General features: G+C 42.5%; 1 protein-coding gene and 1 pseudogene across 2 annotated transcripts in view; both read left to right on the top strand.

The window, feature by feature from the left end:
* The window catches only part of NPSR1 (neuropeptide S receptor 1), a 117,550-nt gene that overhangs the window by 87,306 nt on the left and 9,495 nt on the right, over positions 1-20,749 (top strand). The window contains exons 4-6 of one of the 2 annotated variants that reach the window (XM_004582374.2): positions 3,966-4,059; positions 8,871-9,072; positions 17,961-18,037. In XM_004582374.2, the coding sequence (XP_004582431.2) occupies positions 3,966-4,059; positions 8,871-9,072; positions 17,961-18,037 (373 nt within the window). The remainder of the gene's footprint in view (positions 1-3,965; positions 4,060-8,870; positions 9,073-17,960; positions 18,038-20,749) is intronic. The other variant, XM_012926142.2, reaches the window with a different exon arrangement.
* On the top strand, positions 16,062-16,157 carry LOC118758202 (U6 spliceosomal RNA; annotated as a pseudogene).

The following is a 20,749-nucleotide window of genomic DNA, read 5'->3' as shown; positions in this document are numbered from 1 at the left end:
TTCCTTCTTGACTTAATTAGGACGGTGTTTAAATTTCCAAGTGATTTTTTTTAAATGTTGCTAATTTCAGTTCATTGCAGGTTTTTTAAAATAACGTGAATTATATAAATTTCACTTTTTGGAATCTATTGACTGGTTTCTTTCTGCGTAGTTTAGGATATGACTAAATTTGAAATGCCATCTAGTTATTTTGCTGTAATACCGATCATTCTTCTGTTACAAGTTTAATTTTTTCCACTGATGTATTTTTATGCTTTCTTCCTCTGTAAAACACTAATCATTTTTGTCATGCAAGTGTTTCTATAGAGTTATATTACTTTTATAAACAGGTTTGTGAAAATTCTATCACTATTTTGTCAACATAATTGAATATTTTATCACTATTTTATCAACATAAAAACTCCAGCACCACAGGTAATTATGCTTTCCTTGAATTTAGTTTTCCTAACAGCCACATCCCGCAAATGTATTGTACAAATGGTTTCTTTCCATTTTTAGTTGCTTGGTATATGTATTTTAAACATTCATCTATTTTTAAGCTTTGACATCATTTGGCTTCAGAAGTTTGTTTTCTTGGTGATATACAGTTGAGTTTTAGGGAAGATTTGTAAAGATATTTACTTACTTATTTAAAAAACAGAGTGGTTAGAAGGAGAGAAAGAGATCTTCCATTTATTGGATCACTCTCCAAATAACAGCAATGACAGGGGCTAGGCCAGGCTGAATCCAGGAGCCAGGCACGTGATTCGAGTCTCCCACTTGGGTGCAGGAGCTCAAGCACTTGAGCCATATTCTCTTGCTTCCCAGGTTCACTCACAGGTACTGGGATCCAAAGCAGAGCAGCCAGAGCTTCCGCCAAGCCCTCCCGTGTGGGACAGTAGGCAGCTTTACTCAGGGCTCCTCAGCACTCGCCATAGGAGAACTCTGTTTTCATAGTTGTCATTTTGGCAAGCTGTTCACATTTATTCTGAAGAGCAGTGTTTGTGATTATTTCAGTCACATCATTTTAATCTCTCAATGTTCAGTTCTTCTTTATTCATTCTGTTTAAATTCATTGTGATAGGCTGACAAAAGGATCCCAACAACACATCTATATCTCTCCCTGCTGAAACTTGAATGAGAGCTCAACTTTTTACTTGGTAATCAAACTTGAGCTGTACTAAAAACAAGCCAGTAAAGCTAAGACCTCAATCAGAGCTACAGCTGTTTGCACAGATGGTAACAGGTGCTGTGTGTCCACTTCCTCCGTCATGAGTGACAGGATGAGAAGGTATCTGACCGGTATTTATCTAGGGTTAAATTAAAAGATTCTTCTCTTTTGCTTTTAGGTTTAGAAGACACAAAATATAGGCTATTCGTCTACCTCAGGTTGATCTGAAGTAGTAAAGGAGAAGGGAAGAGGGTGGACATTAGCATTTTCAGTGGGTTTTTCCCCCTTGGTGGGTAATAGTGCCAATGTTTCTGTCAGCACATATAGCATATGGCTATGAGATCACGCATCTCACTGAAGTAACCAGAAATCATTGTCTATTACTGAAAGCCAACAAAACAGTGAGGTAGTTTTAGGTTCGATAACGTTAGGTATTGTACAGAAATATATTGGAGGCAAAGTTCGGTTGATGGCAACGGTCCATATGTTACTGATGCTATATATTATTTTTAACAAAGAAAACAGCACTACAAAAAATCTACATCCTAATTTCTGGACTGTGCATAGGTTATCTTAAACAGCAGGAAGAGACGGATGTGGCTACAAGCAGCTAGACAAGGAAAAGGATCCAGTCTAACTCGAGTCCCTGGTGATTCAAGTCCCTGGTGGACTGTGCCCGCACACCTTGATTTGGTTCATGCCATGATTTCAGCAGATCCTTCTCTGAAATTTTCCCTAATCAGATTCATAATTATCTGATAAACATTTAGTGTTTTTAAAACTTGGTTGCAGACTACAGTTGCGAGTGTGTTATCAACCCTTTCCTCTTTGTGAGTTCCTGACTGTGACAGCACTCTGTCGACTGAAGGTTTCCTCGAGGAGGACTGTTGCAAAGAGTGTGTGCAATGTTATATTTTCTTCTCCCTTAAATAGGAGAAAATTGTTATATGCCTTGGCATACAAATGATATTTATAAAATTCTTGGGTTATAATTTTCCCCACAAGATTCTGAACATGTCGTTACCTTTTTTTCTGGCATTTATGTTTGTGAAGAAGGATGATCCTGTGAAATACATCTTTTTTAGGGAACCTTTGTTTTTTTAGCCTGTCTAAATATTTGAGGAAATTTAATCTCTTTTTTATTGTGTCCCAAAGTTGATCTCTTTTTTTATTAACACTATCTCCTTCTCCAGGTTTCCTCCAAAAACCCTGGTTTATGACTCTTCCTCCTACTCTAGATACTTCACTGTGTCAACCAGCTCCCCCAAGACAGCTGCACCTGCCTCACTTGCTTATGAAGGAGCATCACATTTCTCTGTGGGGTTCGGCCACTGGGTGCCATCTGTCCCAGCCCTCTCTCATGCCTTCTCCACTGTGTACCCCAACAATTCTGAATCCACAGATCACATGCAGAAATCTCAGTTCCTTCTTCTTGCTCCTACACATAATTTCATTTTCTAGTTTTCATTTATCACTTTTTTCACAAGAAAAGAGTTTCTTCTTGCATCCTTCAACAGAGCCTTCCATCTCTGATTATTCCTCAGAACCCCCATTCACAAGCACCTGTAACAGTATTCCAGAAATAAAATAACAAAGAACCCAAACTTCCAAGTTTTTGCCTTCTGATGGAGTTAAAATCATCATTCTGGGTTTTTTGTTTGTTTATGGTATTCACTAAATGATATAAAATAGTCAAGACTTAGTTATGGAAGAGGCTTTGTGTTGGCTGAGGTTGCCCATCTGCCAGCTGACGGGAGCGTTCTGAGCATCTTTAGACAGGCTAGGCTAAGTCACAACGCTTGGCCAGTCAGGTGTATAAGCCACATTTTAATTCACAATATTTTCAACTTACATTGGGTTTACTGTAACTTATAAGCGGAGTAGACCTGTATTTGGTTTCTACTCCTTTGACCCAGGGCAGGGGAGGAAAAAAATGAAAAAGACGCGGATTCAAAACAAAAGTGAGTGCTAGAAAGAAGGCCAGAAGACAAGCTCACCTACCAACTTCACTCTTCAGGCTAGTTGGCAATAATGACATCAAGAGTTCTCCTGAGTTCCACAGCAGAGACAGAGGGTACTTTTGGTAGAAATGAGGCTCCAAGTTCCCCCCCAAAAATCTCCATCTTGATCACCCTTTCAGAGAGCTTTCATTTAATTATTTTCTAAATATGCTCCTCACAGAGAAGATATTAACTTATTATATCCCAATGTCCTTGTCTTCAAAGTATGCAAATGTTACTGCACACAGGATAATTAAAGGTTGTGGGTAAGGTTAATAAAAGAGAGAACACGAAGGAGGAAGGGGAGACCCCGGGAACTGACCCCAGCCAACAGCTCTGCAGATGCAGAGTAGGGGATGGCTATGCATGTGTCAGCCCTGATGATGATAAATGATTCAAACCAGCACTCGGCCTCGCTGAAACCGGAACCCTTCTATCATCTCTCAACAACTCGCACTGATAAAAAGGCAAATGGATTTTTGTTTCTAATTATTCTGGAATGTCAATTGTGGCAGAGAAAATTAGTTTAGTTTTAAAAGTCAATTATAGATAAATGTACCATGCAAATGTCATGAGGAACTGATCCTGAAATATGGAGTGTTCAAGAAACCAAGCGAACATGAGAGCAGGTCAGGGCCACAGTTGTGCTCACACGCCACTGCTAGGGAGGCAGATGGCAGCACTGAGGCCTGCAGTGTGTCCGTGGTACAGAGGCATCCCACTGCCTACCCCAACATGTGACCCTCCCTGGGCTAATTCATTCCTCTCTAATCCTCTACTGTGTGTGTTGCTTCACCTCTCATTTCTGTCTGCAGGTTGTACTGCTCTATGCCTCCACCTACGTCCTGGTGTCCCTCAGCATTGACAGGTACCATGCTATTGTGCACCCCATGAAGTTCCTGCAAGGAGGTAAGCTGGCTCCATCAAGCATTCTTCTCTGTCCTTCTGGAATGTGGGTAGAATTGTTATCACCAAGTCGACTCTGAATCATTTTCTTCCTCCTGACTTTTTTCTCTTCCTTCCCTTCGCTCTCCTCTGCACCATGAGTCTGACTATCTAAAAGCACACAAAAGGAGAGGCTGGACAGACCCCCCGCCCCTCCAGTCTTTAATTCTGGTGCAATTCATCCATGTTGTTCTTTTAAACTCTTGCTGACACATGTGTCTATTCAAAGACATAAGCCGTCCCGATTCAAATCACAGAATCATCCAAAAGATCTTTTTAATTGGTAATCATACTGGAAAGAAGAGAACCCTTCCATGATGCAGAAGGCAAAGGTGGGTTAAAGAAACCACACAGTCCACAACAACCCAGTGACACTGCTGCCATGTGAGAGAAGCCTGTAAGAGCGCTTCCTGAACAGATCAGTCGGATAGTAGGAGAGTGTCCAGCGTGGAGGACAGTCACGGAGCTCTCCCTGCCTGGTGCCCTGGCCCATCGCAGGAGGGCAGCGGAGGTGGCAAGCCCTGCTTCCTAGGCTGGGTTTGAAGGAAACAAAGGTGTCCTAGGGAGCAGTAATACACTGGAAGGATGGGAGGGCCCACTTTAACACAGGTTACCATTGCTCTGCCCCAAGGCAGATCCCACTCCTCTTTATGCCCCCCTGAAACAGCCCGGCGCTCAGGACTCTGCAGTACCTTCCTGTGACAACTGATGAAATGAAAGCCCTCACAGGAACCGTTAACTACAAAAAGGAGGTACAAACAAATATCACCAAAGAGCTAGCAAAAACCAAACTGCGCGGAATAGGTAACAAATTTGAAATACCATCCCACAGGATTTACACCTGAGAAAGCAAAATCAATGGACTGAGTAGAGCATAAGAATAAGTAAGCACAATTAATGCCACAGAGAGCTGCAAGAAGGCGGGAAGCTGTGGTCATGTGTTTGACAGGAAGACAAGTAGCAGAGATATTTGAACAGGAACTTTCAAAAAATTGTTTATTACAAAAATGGAGGTTTATTTCCCCAACAAATCCTGAGAAGTTGTCAACTTTAAGGCTCTCAAGGAAATATAAACATTATGAAAATGTCAATAATGATAAAGCATATAGTAGCAGACATTAAAACGTAAGACATTGATACTTAGAATGGTGTGACTGACACCAGAACCACAGAGCATATAAAATTTCAATTTAGTTGGGTAAGAATGAGTTAGTCAGTATATGGTAGTGGGATAGCTAAGTAGTCATTATAAAACTAGCATATCATCATATGTGACAGCTAATTACACAATAAATTCTAATTGTATAATAAAAAGGCACCATTGTAAACTATGAAAGTGCCGAAATAACCTCCAAGTGAAACTCATAATCTTAGTGCCGAAATAACCTTCCTAGGAGCATCCTGAAGCAGCAGCAATGAGGGAACTCGAGATTTTTACTATAACAATTTTTAAAATTTATTTGCACAAATAATAGAAACCACAGGCAAAATTAAAAAGTAAAGGGAGGCAGGGGTGAGCACTGTGCCACAGCTGGCTAAGCCTCCACCTGTGGCACCATGGTGCTTGTTGGTGTCCCAGCCGCTCCACTTCCCATCCAGCTCCCTGCTTGTGGCCTGGGAAAGCAGTGCAGGACGGCCCAAAGCCTTGGGACCCTGACCTGCATGGGAGACCCGGAAGAGGCTTCTAGCTCTTGCCTTTGGATTGGCTCAGCAACAGCCACTGTGGCTATTTGGGGAGTGAACCAGTGGATGAAAGACAGCTCTCTCATTCTCTCTCTGTATTTCTGCCTATCATAGAAAAAATTTTAAAAAAAATTTAAAAGGGAAGGGACAAATGAAGAATATATTTATAGAATAGACAAGGAATAATATTCTTCATATAAAGTACTGTGGTGAAACTATAAGAACATGCCACTTGAAAAATGGGACACGAACATGACCACAATTTTAAGAAAGAAACACAAATGGATAGAAGACATGTAGACACGCTTATTTGTACTATCAATTCAGGTATTGCAAGAGCAAACATTGGGATGAAAATGTTCCCCAACAAAATGGCAAAAGAAATTATTCCTTTCAGTGTTGGGAGGACACAAAGGAATGGAAATATCAAGTCCCTGTGACAGCTGTAAAATGTAGCCAGTTGGGAGAGGGGGTGAGGAATGTGCCCAGACTAGTGAAAAGTTTATGAATATTCTGCTTGTAAGAATTCATGTTAATAAGAACTGTACAGAAAGGTACACAGAAAGCTTTTACAATGGAAATGATTTGGAAACAAAATGCTTTGTAGTAGACTATAGAGAAAACTGCAGTTGAGTGTGACCAAGGAAAAATATTACTTATCATGTTTTCAAGTCACAGGTCACTCACGGGGGTTCAGAAAAGCAGGCTTCATGGAACTACTAATGTCATCCAGCTCCCAGCTTCCAGCCTTTCTTAAGATTTTCATTCTGGGCTCAAAATAAAATTATATTTGAAGAAAGGCTCTTACTGCCTGAATGACACTTGTACATATGTAACTTTTGATAACATGAAAAGTGAATAATAGTATCTTTCTTCAGAGGAAAAATAGGTTTCAAAGCAGCATTCATGTTACAAACTCATAATTATTATATACTGTATTTTATATTATATTATATTATATTATATTATATTATATTATATTATATTATGATGTTATCAAATGCCAAGCTATTGCCACCTTAGATTTTTCTTCTTATTATAAATTTTTGTTGCTAATATTTCTCCAACCAAGTATAACTTACATTTTTTAAAAAGTGTTGTATATTGTCCAGAAAGGTAGAAGACTGAGAGAAGTGCAGAACTGGACAAGAACAGAGGGAGCGGGGACTTTCTGTGGAGGAGACTCTCCACAGCCAGTTCAGCTGGCATTCAAGCCTGCACTGCTTCTGCTCGGGGCTGCAGCCTCAGGCTCAGAGCAGAGTCTCCGAGGCAGGTGTGCTCAGTGGGCTTGAAGGCCAGCATCTTTCTGTGGTGTGTTTTTGAAAGCTGTACACCTGGTCCAGTTAGAGCCAACACAGTGAAGCTGTTTCAGGATAGCCCAGGACCCCTGCAGCAGTAACAGCTCCAAGCATGAATCCTGTGGGGCCTTTAGAAAACATTTTCTAGCTAATGGTGGTAGAGTTCAGTCTGCAGCTTAATACTGTGTTCTTCCATTTGATTATTTCCATCGCCATCCCTGTTAAAAGGGACTTCACAGTTAATACCCCCAAGGATAATCAGAGTAAGGCTCAAGCAACATAGACTCTCCTAAAAGTCAAAGCCCCAAGATCTACTGAAACAGGTGTGCAGATTCTAACCATGTGTTCAGGAGTCAAATCCTAGCACTGTCTATGTCAGGCAGGTTGTCCCACTGAGATTTTTCCAAAGAACCAAGTAAACTTCCAAAGGTGATAAAGAGTCAGCTTCAGACAGGGCCACACAAAGAGAGCATAAAGTCACCTCAGGACAGTGAGAACTCTCCTTGCTTTTCCCCTAGCTCCAGAGGCCCACACAGTGAGCCACCTGGGGAGGAGTGGAGAGCGGAGGGGCTGGTCCACCTTCCTGGACTTCAGGTTTTTATCTAAAGGAGGGTCTCTATTTATTTAAAAGTCAGAGTTACAGCAACAGAGAGGAAGAGGACTATCTTTTATCTGCTGGTTCACCTCCAAAGGAGCACAATGGTCAGGCTGAAACCAGGAGCTGGGTGTTTCATATAGGTTTCCCACATGGGTAGCTGGAGTCCAAGCATTGAGGCCATCTTGCACTGCTTTTTCTAGACCATTAGCAGGGAGTTGGGTGGCAGCTTTCCCCTCTATGCCACAATGTTAGCCCAAGAGTAACTTTTTTGCTTTTGTTCTTTTTGGTAAAGACTCATTTATCTGACAGAATGGCAGAGAAAGAGAGGGAGAGAGAGAGATCTTCCATCTGATGGTTTGCTTCCCATAGTCCTAACAGCCAGGGTTGACTGGGATTAAGCCAAGAACCAGAAATGCCACATGTGGGTAGCAGGTTCCCAAGTACATTGGACATCATCCACTGCTTTCCTTGGCTTATTAGCAAGGTGCTGCAATAGAAGTGGAGCAGAAGGGATTTGAATGAGACCTCTGATATGGGATGCTAGCATTGCAAGCCCTAGATTAATCTGCTGTACCCCATAGCAGGACCCAAAAAGATATTTTTTAAGTGTTGTGACTCTTTCTGCTAAGCTGTTGTCAAAGTTCATCATTTTCTTCCATTGCCTGGCCATGCTGGCTGAGCTGACTCTTCCTGGGATTCAGGAAGCCACCATCATGACAAACCTTCAGAGCAGGTGTGAGGCTTTGGATGATTGAGCATGATGAAGAGCAGTATGAAGGTATGGCCCAAGAAAAGTGGAATAATGTCTCCCATTCTGGCTCTAGTCTGAAAGGGTTTGGAATTACATTCTATTAGAAACTAGAGACTCTCAGAATCTGCATCTGACATACTGTAGAGGATAGCTGGGGCTCTGTTCTTGGTGAGTTGCACACACTAAGAAGAAACATCAAATGTGCTTATAAAAGATATGTCACCACTGCACTGAACAAGTTGGAGTCTTGAGTTAGAATTTTAACTGCAATTCAATTTGGGTTGTCCCTTGGCCATTAATCCAATGATCCATCAATCAAGTGGTGGCTGTGGCTCTCCAGCTTTGGGTTGAAAACTCAAAGTGTGCTCCTTGCACACTGGACTCCCAGTGTGTTCCCAGAGAATTCTTTCAGCTTCCCATGTACATCTCTGTTTTCTTTGAGCAGAAAAGCAAGCCAAGGTGCTGATCGGGATTGCCTGGGGCCTGTCTTTCCTGTTCTCCATCCCCACCTTGATCATATTTGGGAAAAGAACGCTTTCCAATGGTGAAGTGCAGTGCTGGGCCCTGTGGCCTGATGACTCCTACTGGACACCATACATGACCATTGTGGCCTTGCTAGTGTACTTCATCCCTCTGACAATCATCAGGTAAGAGGTCAACTGACCAGACTCACACAGGGGCTTTCCTGGATCCCCAGCTGGTGTCCTCCTTCCCTCCATTTCAGGCCACTTGTTATCCCTAGCATCTATGGGGAACTACCCAGGCCACCAGATTTCTTCTAAAGTTATGATGGTTTGATAGACCATATTCAACCCTTTCAAAGTAGAGGCAGGAGGAGCGAACTAATATTTCTTGAATATACTACAGGAAGGGAACTGTGCTGAGTAATTAATAATCATCACCATTAACCACAGCACAACCCTATAACATAACTACTTTTGCCCTACCCAGTAAGTGACAAAACACAGATTCAAAGAGGGTTGAAACTCAGAACTCTCAGACTTCACATATAATTCTTTTTCTTACATCAGGCAGCCTTTAAACTACAAGGCATGATGAAAGTTTCAGGGATCTGGTTGAAGACAGTGGGAGTGTTGGAACAGTGAGTGGGCAGACAAGCCAGGCCAGGAGGAGAGAAGTTGTCAATAGCCCCCTACGATAGCTGAGGGAAGCTCAACTGTAAACAGCCGTGACGTCTAAACCATTAGTTGTCCCCTACTTCCTGTGGCCGGAGGTAAACCAGAGATAGTCTTTCTGCAAAAATGAGTCCAACAAAATGACCATAGTAGGTCCCACTTGATCCCAAGGCAGGATCATCGTGACACAATAGTTGTGTGTGCATGAGTAGGGTAGAAAACTACAGGAAGAGACTTGTCAGGTTGAGTGTGTTCATGGGCTACACCAATCTTAAACTTTTTGAATGCCTATAATGATGTGTCACATGATAAGTTCTAAGCCAAACACAAGCAGCTCTTTGATTATATAAAGAATATTGTGATAAAAAAAAAAAACTAGACATCTGACTGAATGGTAAATATGCCATATAAGATACACGTCAGAGCACTGGGTTTCCATTCCCAGCAGTGACTCCTAATTCCAGTTTCCTGCCTCTGCAGAGCTGTGGAGGCAGTGGGGATGATTCAATGAGTCAGTTCCCAGCATTCATGTAGGAGACCAGAACTGAGTGCTCAACTCCTGACTTTGACCTGACCCAATCACAGTCACTATAGACATCTAGGAAGTGAACTGATGGATAAGAATTCTCTTGTGCCTCCTCTTTCTCTTTCCTGCCCTCCCTCTCTCTTTCCCTGTGTGTGTGTGTGTGTCTCACTCTTTCAAATAAAATAAACGAATAAATCTTTTTAAAAATCTTTGCTAGCATAAGAGGTTTCAAAAACTCATTATACTAATATGCACTTCTTTAATTAAGCTGATTGAGCATTTTTCAAGTGTTTCATGACATTACGGGAATCACCTTTTCCTGTTCATTCTTCATCTTTCATAAAATACTAAAGCTGGGAGAAAGGCCATTGATCCTACTGTCCAGCCCCTGAATTTATCACCAGAATCAATGAAGGGCGAGAAGTAGCTAAGTGAGGTCCAGCCGGGTGGGAGCATTAACCCCACCAACCAGAGCTGCCATTTTGCTGATTTTATATATTGTCCCATCATCTTTGCTTAGTAGACAAATTAATATCTACATTTTATCTCAATATCCCACTGTCTTCTCCACCAAGTTGTCTGTAAGTGGCTGCTTCAAAGAAAGATGGAAGTTCTTTAGAACCAACTGAAGGAAAGTCACAGCCACGTTAGAAGGTCCACTCAGGAAAGAAGTGAGGCTGGACTCAGTGGACAACTGCTGCTCAGCCTGTGCCCCATACAGCTCACCACACTCAGCGCCTGGCCAGGTCTGTCACTCAGCCCTGCATGACCAGGACTTGGTCCTTGAAAAGACAAGACACAGTTGCTGATAAAAGGAAACTATCTCAAAAGCACATTCTGCTCAGCTCTCATCAAACCAAGGCTTCCAAAGACCTGCTTCATGCTACTTGCTTTGGCCATGGTGGAGACATAAAGCCTCAATCATGGATGCCCACTTGCTGGAGCTACTCGGAAGCATGCCCTATCTGATGGGAAGCCCACTGCTCACCCAGTGTCTTCACTCTTCCAGTACAGGGAACTGGGTAACTCTCAACCTCTTAGCAGCAACCTCCTTCCTGAACTGAGAGTAGATCCAGGTAGAGCCCAGTGAGCTCCTGGTTTTCCAACTAGTTTCTGTTATGGTAGCCATAATTCCGCAACTGTCTGAGTTAAGGATCAAAGTCTTTCAGTGTCTTTGTCTCTCTTCCTCTTATCTCCTATCCCAAAATGTAGTTCTCCCATGCACACTTGGTTTTCATAGCTCTCAAAGCTAAGGTTCAAATTCTTCCCACCTTTCCTTCCTTCAAAAGACAAACCAATGGGGAGAGAGAGAGAGAGAGAGAGATCTTTGATTCCCTTCCTCTGGTTTATTTCCCACATGTACATAACAGCTGGGGATGGGCAGGTTAGTTAGGAGCCAAGAACTCCATTTAGGTCTCCCACATGGATGGCAGGGACCCAAGTACTAGGGAGCTGGATTGGAAGCAGAGGAACAACATCAAAACCAATATTCTAATAAAGGTTGCTGCTGTACCAAATAGCTGGTCAAGCTACTGTGCCTCAATACCTACCCCTTTTCTTCTCCCCTCCTTACACCCATCTCTCCTCATTCTCCTTCCTTCTTTCCTTCCTTCCTTCCTCCCTTCCTTCCTTCCTTCCTTCTTTCCCCTCCTGTTGTAGTCCCCTAATCCTGATCCTCCTGCTATACCTCACTTTAGTCGGCATCAACTCTTAATACCAAGCTTAAGTATACAGAATAAACAGCTCTAAGGTATTGTCTCACGTTGTTACCCACATCTCCCTGTTGCTCATGAATATTACACATCAGGCCATTCTTCAAAATGCTCAACGAAACGTGAATTCAAAGATAATTCTCATTTTCCACTACCATTTTGAAGACCATGTGTGTATCTATGTATATTTACCAAATCTACAGAGGGGTAAGGCAACATTTCCTTGTTGTTTTTGTTTGAATTTCTCTCATATCAAATGAGAATGATTGTATTTTTACATATCTATTACAACTTTAGAGTATATATTCATATTGTTTTACTCACTTTTTAATGTTTTTATTTTCTCTTTAGAAATATTTTCTACAATAACATTGTCCTGTTTTAATGTTGTCCATATTTTCCCAGCTTGTCTTTTGCCTCCTTTTTTTCTGTTAGTAGTGATAAACATAATTAAGAGAGCACAAGTAACTAAATCAGTAGTTTTTCTTCCACAAACAATACATTGCTTTTACCTATTGCACCTTTACGTTCATTTAACGCTTGCTAGGATGGGATCACTGGTCTTTTTCCAAGACTACCTGGCTGTGCTAGGCTGAGCTGCAGATGCCCTTGGCTTGCATCCAGAGCTACAGCCATGAAGCCCCATGTTTCACTCTCCACTGAGGCTTTGTGTGCATTGTTTCTCCTGGCTGAATGGCTGAATTGTCTTCAGTTTGCCATCCCTTCTGACAACCTTGTTCACAAACTTGTCTCATTTCCAGTATCAACTCCACTATGAAACTATCCAGGCCAACATTTCACTCCATAATCTCAGCTAGGCTTTGCTCTTGCTGTGAAGGTTTCAGGGTCATGCAGCTGCCTGCTGGTGGGGCTGCATCTTAGGAGCACAGAGACTACTGCCTCCTAGTATTTGGATTCCAAACCTGGCACACAATAGACACTTGGTAAACTCTGGATTGAAAAAACAAGGCAGGCCTGACCGATAAACTGCACCAATCATGTAACAGTTGTCATTCCCCCTACACACACACACACACACACACACACACACACTCTTAGTGCCTACATCAGTTTGGGGCATATGGTAGCTCCTCCATAAATATACATGTAATGAAAGTGGAAAGGGAGGAAGGAAGCAAAGGAGTGTGGAGCCAGGCAGGGAAGGGGGGAACACAGAGGAAGGAAGGAGCTGCAGCATCTGTGGCAAAGTCTCCTGAGGACCGTGTATGAATAAAGATGTAGCTTTTCTACCACGCACTAAGTCATGCTCCCAGGACTGGAAATCCTAGTGACTGACAGCCAAGGAAACACATTACTTTTCTGGGTCAAAACAACTCCTGTGATTTCAAAATTCACTTGATGCAACTGTCTAATTGTTACAGGCGAGGTTATTAGTCCTGGTGTAATTGCTTTACTTTAGCCGTGCTTATTTTCTTGTTCCATAATTGATTTCTCATCCGCTTATCATTTTATCTCTATGAGATAAAGGTATAGGCTGGAAAAAAATTTCAGAGACAAAAATTGCAAAAGAGTAAGTGCAAAAATGCACATTAGTCACGCAATGCTGATAGGTGATATGGAGGGGGGGGACTCATCTATTTTACTTGGAGAATGGGTATCAGCCCCATGTTAGGTTGGAATAAGGCTGTGGAGTGCAGGATCATAGTGGGTACTGGGGACCCGGGAGTCCAGCCATCACCATCCAGGGCCTGAGATCCAAGGCCAATAAGGCTGACAGAACCTGAGTCAACAACAGTAGCAGGAAACACAATGCAGCCCTGTGTGGTATTAATCCAGAGATGGCAACAGCAATGTCTCTTGAAACACTTTCTTCTTAGTTTGCTATGTTACAGTAGAGGCTGGAGGTTCCAACTTGGATTCCTTTCCTTCTTTTTGCCATTCATGAACTCATCCACAATATTGCCCTTCATATGTCACTGATTCCGGAAGGGCTACAGGACCCAATTCTGGCCACCGGAAACTGTTCCTTCTTCTCATATTTCATATGAATAATCACCAAAAGAACTTGTGTTAAAGCAGTTTGTGTGTATTAAGCATGTATTATGTGGTGTCCAAGACTACATTAGCTGATAGAGCTCATGAGACAAAGAATGCCAGATGATTTATGGAGGAACAGAGCCCCTTGGCAGAGCCCAACATGACTAACCCCTCCTGGGCAGGCCCTCCATGGGCACCTGAGGGAGCAGTGGGCCACATGACTTCCGTTTCCATGCAGGATTTCTAAGCCAGAGTGCATGGGATACCCCCACACCACGTTTTCTCTGACTGCAGTCATTTTACTAAGATGGAATAAAAGTTCAAGGACAACTGAGTCACTCGACATTCCCCTGATTGTCACCATTTTCAGCCCAGTCTAGTGTAATAGCTTCTTTTCATTCTCTACCTTTTAAGTTGTTGCTCTACATACTAGCCAGAGTTACCATTTGGTGTGGAAAAGTACTAAGCATCCAAAAGACAATAAAATCAGTAATAAAAATCCTCCTCCTCCTACCTGCTCTCAGCTTATTCCTTTAGTATTACCACTGCTAAGAATTTCTTGTACAGCCTGCCAATTCCGTCACATCCCTATAATTTTATGTAGTTTTTGCACAAATGCAAACAAATTATTCATTATGAACAATGTTTGATCTTAAAAAAAAAAAGGAATGATGAATCATTTCTCTTTCCTGCTTGGAGTTCCTCGGTAGGTTCCTATTGTTTCAGGATAAAGTTGAAAACCTTTCATCCACCCCACAAGGCCATGCAAGAACTAGTCACCACTTCATTTTCTGTCATCTTGGGCTAAGTAAACTTCCTTATTCTCCAACCTTTAGCCTCCTTGGCTTTCTCTGTGTTCTTCAAATATGCCACACTCCCTCTTGCCTCAGAACCTTTGCACACAACATCCCCTTGGCCTACATGATTAACTTAAGTATTGATAAAGTACTTTTAATTTTTATGCTTAGCATATTTTAAGTAACGCAGTAATTATACAGAGTTATGGAGTAGTATGCTGTGACATTTCAATCACACGATGTATAACGATCAGGGATCAAGGTAACCAACGTATCTGTCACTTCAGAATTGATCATTCCTTCAGGTTAATGACATACAAAATGCTCTCAGTTAACTATTTGAGAAAAACTTTCAATCCCTCAGATCTTATCCAAAACATATGGGAAGGCTTTCTGGAGTCCAAAGCACAGCAAAGCCCCTTCATTGTCGTTTGCATGTTATCTTCATAGCCCATTGCTCTTTCACTCACTCACATATCCTATGTGTATCCTCAATTTATTATTATCTATTTAGCAAATAAATGTTGGCTGTACAGGGCCAGGACCTGGTAGGTTTGACTACCACAGTACATATAATAGGTCAGACAGTTCCTGGAGTGAACAAATAAAGGAAACCAGGGCTGTGTCTGGCTGGTCATTGCAAAATCTGAACTAGACAAGAGAGTTTTAGGGAAGGGGAACTCTTCACAATCTGGGTAACCCTTTACCTTTCAGATTTCCAGAAATCTTCCAGAAGAGCTGAACTGATGGCAGGAGTGGAGATAAATCAAATATATGCGAGAAGTCACCCCCAACACAAAGAGGGTTCTTTTTCCTTCAATCTGCTCTATTTCTTGATCTTCAAGATACGGCTGCCACAGTCAGGACTCAGTTTGACGGGTGCTATACCAGTACAAAGTTCACAAGGAACAGGGTGCTAAGTATAGCCAGGAACAGGATAACTTGAAAAAGTTTTGCAGTTAATGGTGTGTGGAGAATGAATTTTAAAAAGGATGAAAATGCATTCCAAGGGGAGATCAAGACAAACACAGAGAGAAAGTTCTGGAAGAGACATTCACGGTCTCTTGCATGGTACACCTGACTTTGGGTGGCCTGCTTCTGTGGGATAAGCAGACCAGCACAGTGGAAAGGTGTGCCAGGCAAAGAGGAGTACAGGAAATAGGATATTGCTGAGAGGGGTAAGGACATGAAAAGAATACAACAGGAGTCTTGGCTGCTCTGGCCAAAGAGACTGGATATCACCATGTGGAAATTTGGCTTCAAGTCAGGGGAAGGGTAAGCCAGGGTTCCCTGATTTGCAGTCAGAATGAGAAGTCAGGAATTTTCCATCATCTACAAGATGGGATTTGAAGCCATGGCTCTCTGTGCCGGAATTCCAGCTCCCTAGGTGCCAAGGGATTCAGAGACAGCAGCTCAATGAGGATGCTAAAAAAAATTACAACAATGATCCGCATGACATTATCAAGGGTTCTTTCTTGAACATCCACCAAGTTTGGAATGAGAGAGATCAGCATGGCCCCTGAGCATGGATGACACAAAATGCATGGAGTGTCCTGAATTGTTATGTTTGGTTAGCACAGAATTTCAGCTGCAGACAGATGGCAGTGATGCTTGCACAATAAGATGAATACACTTAATGCTGCAGAAATGTACAATTAAAAATGGCTAACACAGCAACTTCAAGGAAATCATCAAAACATACCACTACAATATGGCAAAATGCATTTTACTACAACCGAATAAGCTATGCAAATGAATTTAAAGAGACAGTGGGGGTCTGAATGAATACTGAAGGGCAGAGACAGACAGGAAGAGGCAGGGAATGGTCCCTCTGAAGGGACAATTCTCAGAAGGAGCTGATGGATGAGCCGAAGGATGTGGGAAACGGGACGAGTGTTGTGGAGGTCTTGCTGATGCATCGCCACTGCCCACTAAGAAGTTGCCTGGTTTGGGCAGTGAAGTGTTAGAGGCCCTGTAGCTGGTGGGTGTTCTCCCAGCAAACAATAAAATTGATGCTGGTTCTCCACTCACTTGACAAATCCTAATAGAACGAAAGGGCCGAGATTTCTATTGCAGAGGATCCTTTTTCACTTTTCCACTATGTATAGAGTTGATGTCCAATAAGCATTTGCATTACTGACCAATTCAATATTAGGGTTTAAATTGTCACACACCAGGAACATATCCAGGTAATACTGACCTTGCTTTGTATTTCACTGACCTGGAAAGCAAGGTGAATATTGAACAGAAGAAGAAGAGACTAATAACTCTTTTGAGGCAGACAAACTCCAGAAAACCCCTGGTTAAGTATATGAGAAGGAAGGGAAATTTCAAAAATCTTGGGCTTGCCTGGATTGCTCAGCAGAGCTTGCTCAACAAGAATGGGAAAAGACAATTGGAACAGAGGATTTTTAACACAGTCCTTAATTAACTTATAGTCTGAAGATCATTGAAAGCAATTAGTGCTTTCTCAGCTACTATAAATTGAAGCTTCAACTTTACTTTTTTAAAAAACTTATAATCTCAAAAGGAGAGATTGTGCTATTTTAAAATTAAGCAACATTTTGTCCTGAAGTATTAAATTGAGGTCTTTAATAAATTTAATGCATCAAATAAAATGAAAAATGGAATGGGGGAGCCATTGCGATGCGATGGATTAAGCTGTGACCTGAGACATTCATATCCATATCTTGAGTGCTGATCTGAGATTCATCTGCTCATGGCCCAGCAGTTTGGCTCCTGCAAACACACAGGAGATCTAGATGCAGCCACTGGGTCCTAGCTTCAGCTTGGCCCAACCACAGCTGTTGGGAGCGTTTGAGAAGTGAACCAGCAGATGGAAGATTTCTCTCCTGCTATCTCTCCCTCTGTCACTCTATGTTTCAAACAGACGAGGAAAAAAATGTGAAAGGGGAAAACAGATTTTTATGTTTACCAAAAGACACTTAGTATACAGAATTTACTAATGGCTGTGAGTCAAGCACAGAACATATAGTGCAAGAGTGGATGTGATAGGAGGCAAAATGGTGGCAAAAAGACAAGAAAAAAATCTGTCCTGGCCATTAAGATGCCCATGTCCCAGACCCAACTGCCAGTCTCTGATTCCAAGACATGACTGTTCTCCCTACCATCTGGGATTTCCTTATGGAAAATATTTTGCTTCCCCAGCTGTTAACCTCCTCACTTTAGAATAATGTCGCTTCACTGTGATGATTGTTGTGGTCACTGTGAGTTTCTGAAAGAAAAGGGGGAAAGTTTGGCTGAGAGATTACCCTGCATCCAAGGAAGTGAGAGTGGTTCCCTCTCCATGTCTTCACACTCCAGTCCTGCCAGTCTTGTTAATATTTCCTTTGATTTTTTCTGCAGTGTCATCTATGGCATTGTGATTCGAACGATTTGGGTTAAAAGCAAAGCTTACGACACTGTGATTTCCAACTGCTCAGGTAAGTCTGTCATCTGCATTTCGCAATGGATTATCCAGTTTCCTCCAGCAAATATCAGCTGGATATACAAACCTGTAGCATGATTGTTGACGTGTGTGTGTGTGTGTGTGTGTGTGTGTGTGTGTGTGTGTATTGGAAGGAACGATCATATCACCAAACAAGAAGCTAGAGAAGAATTCAGAGGTGGGACTCATCCTTTTCTGTTTTGCTTCAAGATTATTTACATGAAAGACTGTGTTACAGAGAGAGGAGGACTTAGAGGAAAATCTTTCATCTGCTGTTTTACTACCTAAATGGCTACAACATCTGAAACTTGGCCAGACAGAAACCAGGAGCCAGGAATTCCATCTGAGGCTCCTAACTGGGTGTCAAGGGTCCAAAATCTTGAACCTTCTACCATTTTCCCAAGCACGTTAGCAGAAAATAAGCAATAAGGACTCAAACTTGTGCCCATAAGGGTTGCTGGTATTGCAGGCAGTGGCTTAACTCATTGCATCACAAAGCTGTTCTTTTCTTTCTTTTTTAAACATTTATTTATTTTTTTTACTTTTTTTTATTAATTATTTTGCATTATGTGACAGTTTCATAGGCTCTGGGAATCCCCCTAAACATTCATTTATGAAAGACAGTTACAGAGAGAGGGGAAGAAAGAGAAAAAAAGAGAGACTTTCCTCCATTGGTTCACACCTGAGATGGCCACAATGGCCAGGGCTATGCCAGGCTGAAGCTAAGAGTGAGGAGTTTCATCCCGGGCTTCCACATGGGTAGTAGGGTCCCAAATACTTAAGACTATCTTCCATTGATTTTTCCAGGCCATTAACAGAGAACTAGATTAGAGCCAGAGCAGTTGGGACACCAACCAGCATCCATATAGGATGCTGGCATCCCAGGCATTGGCTTATCCACCACAATGCCAGCAACGGTTCATTCCTCTAACAACCTGTTCATGACCAAACATCTTTGGAGGATGTTAAACTATATCCCAACTGTGAGAACTGTGTCCAAGCGAGCACAATAAGAACAGGACTCTGTTGGCAGACCAATCCACAAAAGGCTCTGTTTTTCCTACTTGGTCTCCTTGAAAACTGGGAGGACAAGCCAGGGCCAATAGACCATTCCCCTGAAGTAGCCTCTGAAGCATAATCCAATGGTTATTCCAGTCTTAGGCCCAGCAGATGAGTAATCCGGAGGGTACAGAATGAATGAGAGATGATGGTTCAAGGAGGATGCTACACATTCAGCCAACATCAAGATAGGCTTTTCTGGCCTGAATTTAGAGGTTGCTGAATTGTCATCCATCCAGAGGATGATCCTGGGCCCTACACCCACCGAGGCCTGGTTCATACTGTCCCTGCTTCCCTGACACAATGACTCAAGCTACAATGAGCTTGATATCACCCGCTAAAGCCTTCTCCCAAGTTCCAAGGCAACAGATCTGAATGCAAAGCCCCTCCGATGTGACAGCGTTTGAGACCTAGAGGCCGACCCTGCTTCTCAGGCAAACTTTACTGCAACTGACTCAGTCAACCTGAGAAACCACAACTAATCGAAGCCTAAATATGACTTGTTAGAAGACTGGCTTCCAGTGTTGGTTACGTTAGATGATAAACTGGTTTCCTAGGCAGGTGGCTACAGTGTGTGGGTCAGAGTTGTACTTTTAGATGGCTGGGCAACATCCGTTCTATTCACTCAGTCTCTCAGACTGACAAGGCAGCAGTACAGAACAGCCAATGGCAGCTCTGACATATCTTCTGTAGGTGTTAGCGCCTATAAGCCTATATGAGGCTTCAAGGTGGTGTTATCAACGTTCTTTTACAGAACAGAGAGGTTCCCAGATTAAGCAACTTGCTTGTTCCCTCAGACAACATGGCACCAGCATGACAATCATATAAATAAACATAAGACTGACGAAAATCCCATGTTTTCCACCCTAAATCAGGCTGCCTTCCAAAAGGAAGAACATTATTGAAAGAGAGATATTGAATGATTCAAAATGAGCTCAAAATTTAGGAAAAGAAAACCCCCAAAACAAAAAACCTTTAAAAAGTCAAATTCAGCTCTCTCCGGAGTCCTGCCATCAAGGTTCTCTCTTGTCCTACCCTCTGAAGTTTCTGTCTTCCTGTGTTTAAAAGCACCAGAGGAGATGTGGCTGGTAGGGTTAGGGACAGCTTTCACAGAGAGCACAGAAGAGAGGTGCCTGAGGGACTCCCTGTACTTTCAGACTGAAGTCAGATTGGTTTAAACCTTTCTCCTTTGGTTTCCACCAGTTCTAGAGCCTGGACTGTCAATCCCTGCCTGTCCCACTGACACCCAGGCTCACTGGCTCACCTCCCAGGGATGGCTCTTCTGTCCCCTGCTGACCCAAGAAGTCACAGCAAGCAGCCCAGCACCCTGGAAGCCCATCACGGACCAGCGTGCGTGGAGCAGACTCTGCTGGTGTGCCAGTGGGAGGAAGTTTCTACATTCTGCCAGCCATCTGCACCCGCTTTCTCAGCAGGCCTCCACCCATGGGGCTGAGTGCCTGGCTCTCTCCACAATCCCCCTATCTCTTCCAGCTGCTATACTCTCCAATCCCACTGATGTATGGCATACCCATTACCCCTCTCCCAAGGTGGAATTGGTCACAGTCTGTTTTATTCCTTAACACACTCTTGTATCTCCATTACCCCTATTTGTTTTTTAGAGTCAATAGGTTTTATTACTATCAGTGAC

This window comes from Ochotona princeps, chromosome 20 (genome assembly GCF_030435755.1).
Source record: "Ochotona princeps isolate mOchPri1 chromosome 20, mOchPri1.hap1, whole genome shotgun sequence".
Taxonomy (NCBI): Eukaryota; Metazoa; Chordata; class Mammalia; order Lagomorpha; family Ochotonidae; genus Ochotona; species Ochotona princeps.
The sequence above is the reverse complement of the archived record's forward strand: the minus strand, read 5'-3'. Positions and strand labels throughout refer to the sequence as shown.